At 45.9% G+C, this 4,631-nt stretch overlaps 1 protein-coding gene across 1 annotated transcript; it reads left to right on the plus strand.

Moving 5' to 3' along the window:
• Positions 1-3,166: 3,166 nt before the first annotated feature.
• LOC125506403 lies at positions 3,167-4,237 on the plus strand. Its single transcript, XM_048671222.1, has one exon. It carries the CDS (start codon positions 3,304-3,306, stop codon positions 3,979-3,981), a length of 678 nt encoding a protein of 225 aa, XP_048527179.1. The 5' UTR covers positions 3,167-3,303; the 3' UTR covers positions 3,982-4,237.
• Positions 4,238-4,631: the final 394 nt, after the last annotated feature.

Here is a 4,631-nt window from a genome sequence, read left to right on the forward strand (position 1 = left end):
TTCAATATAGTCACCTCATTGGTCCCGGTTGGTGGCATGAACCGGGACCGAAGGGGAGCCTTTGGTCCCGGTTCAAGCCACCAATCGGGACCAATGGTGGTGGCCAGGAGCGAGGCCCATTGGTCCCGGTTCGTCCCACCAATCGGGACCAAAAGGTCCAGACAACCGACGAACCGGGACCAATGGCCCACGTGGCCCGGCCGGCCCCCTGGGCTCACGAACCGGGTCCAATGCCCCCATTGGTCCCGGTTCTGGACTGAACCGGGACTAATGGGCTGACCCGGCCTGGACCGTTGCCCCCTTTTCTACTAGTGTATAGTTTCTAAGCTATTTAATGTGCACATACATTGGCAGCAGCCTTAGCACCAAGAAGCTAAGCGCCTATGCATTGGATAGTTTTGGTTCTAGGCTTTTTCATGCATTTAACACCTCATCCAAACACCAATGCAATGAGAGAGACCTAAGGTTGTTTAAGACGCAACCTAAGATATATTGTGCAACTGGGACTACTATATCTATACATCTTTTTAATGTCACTAGATATAGAGTAAGATATACTGCACTGGAACTGTCCTAACATTTGTAGTACAAGGACCCAATGGAGGGGAAAGTATCATGTGCTCTCAAGCTTGGTGTACTCCCGGTGCTCCAAATTCAAAAAAATGTTTCAAAAAAAATCTGGAAAAATGTGAACATCAACAAGGAATGTGACTACAACCCCTCAAAATTTCAGATCCAAACTCAAAATGCACATTGAGAAACAAAAAAGTGAAATCCAGATGTGAATAGTGTCAATGTTGCTTTTGTATTTTTCTTTACACTATTCATGCTGGATTTCACATTTTTGTTTGTCAATGTGCGTTTCGAGTTTGGACCCGAAGTTTTTGGGGGTTGTAGTCACAAACCTTGTGAACATTCACATTTTTTGTCAGATTTTTTTGAAACATTTAAGAATGTTTTCTTGAATTTGGAGCACCGGGAGTACCCCTAGCTTGGGAGCACCTGGGGAGAATATCTAGTACTCCCACCCCTAGGGTGCTCCAAACTTGATAGCACATTTTTAAATGTTTGAAAAAATCTAAAAAAATCAGCGCATAGACACGGGCTTTAGATTTGCCCCATTATCACATCAATGTTGATTTTGTCATTTTTGTATCTCGAGCAATGTTATGAATTTCGATTTGAATTTTTGTTGACAACATACATTGATGTTGTGTCAATGTGCTACATTTTTTTCAGAATCTTTTGAACATTTAAAAATGTGCTATCGTGTTTGGAGCACCGGAAACACCCTAGAGGTGGGAGTACCAGATATTCTCTCGGAGCACCTGATGGCCTACTAGGAAACTCGGTTATGTTCTAATTTTGGTTCATGCATATTTTAGTTATGGTTGGGTGACGTAAAGAAATATAAAAGCGTTTAGATTACTAAAATAGTGATCTAAACACTCTTATGTTTGTATGCAGAGGGAGTATTTAGTAGTGTCGTCGGGTTGGCGTAGATGTGCTCGCGGAACTGGTGAGATGACAATGTTTGTGCCTCTAGGAATTGTCATCTTGGCAGAGGCATTGGCTTACCGTGCTTTCCCGGGATGTAGCAAGGTTTGTGTCTTTGGCATCCTGGACACAACGGGGACGGACACTGCTTTGTGGAGGTTTTGTCCCCGAGCTCTATCTTCATGACGATCATGTGTGCCCCAGCCTCACCCATGGATTCAGTGAGGTGTGTAAAGGATTGGCCTGATCAGGTGTACACTATCAGCCTGGACAACCCTTTTCTTTGTGGTGTTGGTTCATCCAGAGCGTAGCTTTAATGACTTCCCGCCAACTAGAAGCAAGGATCCAGTGTGCTGTCATCTCATTCTAGAGGTAGAAGACGTGGGGCTCCCCAAGTACTTCAATGTTTTTCCCTTTTTCTTTTGGATGTGTATTGTTGAAGTGGTCACGTTCTAATTTAGAGCTTCGTATTTTTCCAACAACAAAAAATCTGTCATGAACAACGTTTCTAGCATAAACGGTTTTGTAAAAGGTAATTTACATGTTTTCTGACACATGTGCTCTTAGTTGACGCCCATCCATGTTGTGCCTTTAGCTTTGTTTAGCTCCTAACCATTAGGGATTCTTATGATTTTGCCCGTTCATCCCTTTCTATCCATCCAATGTTGTTTGACCATGAATGTATGAAGGGCGTCAACATCATAAATTCCATTCCACCCCTTCATGCACAGTCATTGACTCATCGGACCCCCTCGCCCTCCTCTTCTCTCTCTCCCTCACTCCCTCAAACTACAATAAGGCTCATTTGTTTAACATGAATTTCAAATCAAATAATAGTAGGAAAGAGTAAAGGATTAAGGTGGCTTGTCCACTTTGATCCTTAAAAAAAAATCCTTTTTTTCTTTTTTTAACATTAGTACAGACATAAGCGCTCATATACACGCGCATACACTCACTTCTATGAACGCACACACGCACACCCTATCTCTATGAGCATCTCTGAAAGACTGAGCCGGCATATCATCTTTAAATTTACAAAGTCACCGTAGGCGCCTAGTCGTAAAATCATTGGAAATAAAACCAATATATACATGATTCTAGAAAATATAGTACCTCCATTCCTATGAAACAAATCACGTTGTAAGAAAATATAAGCGTCAACATCATATGAGCCCTAGCCAACAGAGCTTCGGCCGATGTGTGGCTTTGTCAGAATCGTCCATCCGCCGGCCAGACCGTCCCCACGCCATCACGGTCACAAAAGATGGTCCCGTTGCACCTAATCCACCACCGACCCTCTCCCTTGCGCATAAGGCTGGTTGTAATAGAGAGTACTAGTATATGATACTACTTCCTCCGTTTCTAAATACTTGTCTTTTTAGAGGTTTTAAATGGTGACTACATACAGAGCAAAATGAATGAATCTGTACTCTAAAATATGTTTATATATATTCGTATGTGGTGACCATTTGAAATCTCTAAAAAGACAAATATTTAGGAACGGAGGAATACATCCCTAATGCATAGTATCATAAGTTGGTATCATAGAAGATTACATTTATTGTCATGCATGATACAAAATAGCATATCATTTAATATGATACGATATCATGATATGATATTCAAGCCTTTTTTTTTCATTTAATTCTATGCCACATCACCAAACTTGCTTAGTTGACATGCATGATACTTACGGGCAGCCTAATAAAACTCGACCCCACCTGAACCCAAAAGTCGCTTAACATCGAAGCAATCTCAGAAAGGAAAAAAAACATCGAGAGGCTTTCGGGAGACAATCTCCAAGAAATGGGCAAGGGCAAGGTCCACCCGTCGCCGTCGCCGTCGGCGGCCGGCGGCGAGACGGCGGAGGGGGTGCTCCTCCGGCTGCTCCCCGCGGTCGTGCTCGCCATGGCGGCGCCGCTGGGGCCCGAGGGGAAGGAGGTGCTCGCGTACCTCGTCCTCGCCTCGCTGCGCTCCTCGGCGCCGCCCACGCCGGCGAGGGAGAAGCCCTCCGCGGCCGGGGAGGGGTGCGGGCGGAAGCCCCACCGCCCGGAGCTCGGGTGCGGGTGCTTCGGGTGCTACACGGCCTACTGGTCGCGCTGGGACGGGTCCCCGGAGCGCGACCGCGAGGCGATTCACCGGGCCATCGAGGCCTTCGACGAGCACCTGGCCCGGAAGGAGGAGGGCAAGGGTGGCCGCCGCCGCAAGAAGCGAGCAGCCTCCTCCAAGGGCAAGGCCAAGGCGTCGGCCGCCGTTGACCCTCAGCTGCCGGAGCAGGGGGAGACCTCGGCCGCCGCGGCTCCTGTGCTGGCGGAGGTGGTTGAAGGCGGGGAGGAGGTAGTGAAGAAGACGGTGGAGGAGGAGGAAGAAACCACCGCGGCCTGCGCCCGCGACGACGTTCCGGAGGAGCGCAGGCGGCGGGTGTGGGGCGCGGTCGCCGGCGTGTTCAACTGGAGGGGATGGGGCCTGTGGGGGTCCCACTAGTCGGTGACGCGAGCCGATATTCCTCGTCAGTGAGATCTTTAGTTCGTTTAGCCGGTTGGTGGGCTTGATGTTTCTGTTGGGGTTTTAGGTTTGAAATAGTCAGTCAAATCGATATTGGATTTTTTTTCATGTACACTACTATACTTGTATGTTACACTAGCACAATGATGATAATAATGGTGGTGTGGTGGTCATGTATTTGCCTCCTTGGTGTAAATATTTGGATTTGGATGGATTCTCCACATGGTTGGTGTCATGAGTGTGTGTACATATTATGCAAATGGTGTAAATGCCCATTTAATGGTAAATGGTGTCATGGTTGGTTCAAGAATTTCACAGTATTTTTGTATGATTTTTTTCTATGTAGAATGTTCGATTTACATGACTAGAAGCCGTATGGTTTTTGTCTAGGTCCTACGTTGTGTGCAAATTCCGTAGGAACATTTTATTGAGTTCAACTTTATGAAAACTTTACTTTCTTTAAGTGATCTACATGATGTACACAATAGTTGTGCCATGGGGAAAATGCAGGATATTTTTTAGGGGAATAGGTGTATGCCATAACTTTTATTATAAGAAAAGTTTTTTTCATGAGCTTGAACTCCAGTTAATTTTTTCTATAGGATTGCATGCAAAATAGGCCAGCGGAA

Source organism: Triticum urartu, chromosome 5, assembly GCF_003073215.2.
Source record: "Triticum urartu cultivar G1812 chromosome 5, Tu2.1, whole genome shotgun sequence".
Lineage (NCBI taxonomy): Eukaryota > Viridiplantae > Streptophyta > Magnoliopsida > Poales > Poaceae > Triticum > Triticum urartu.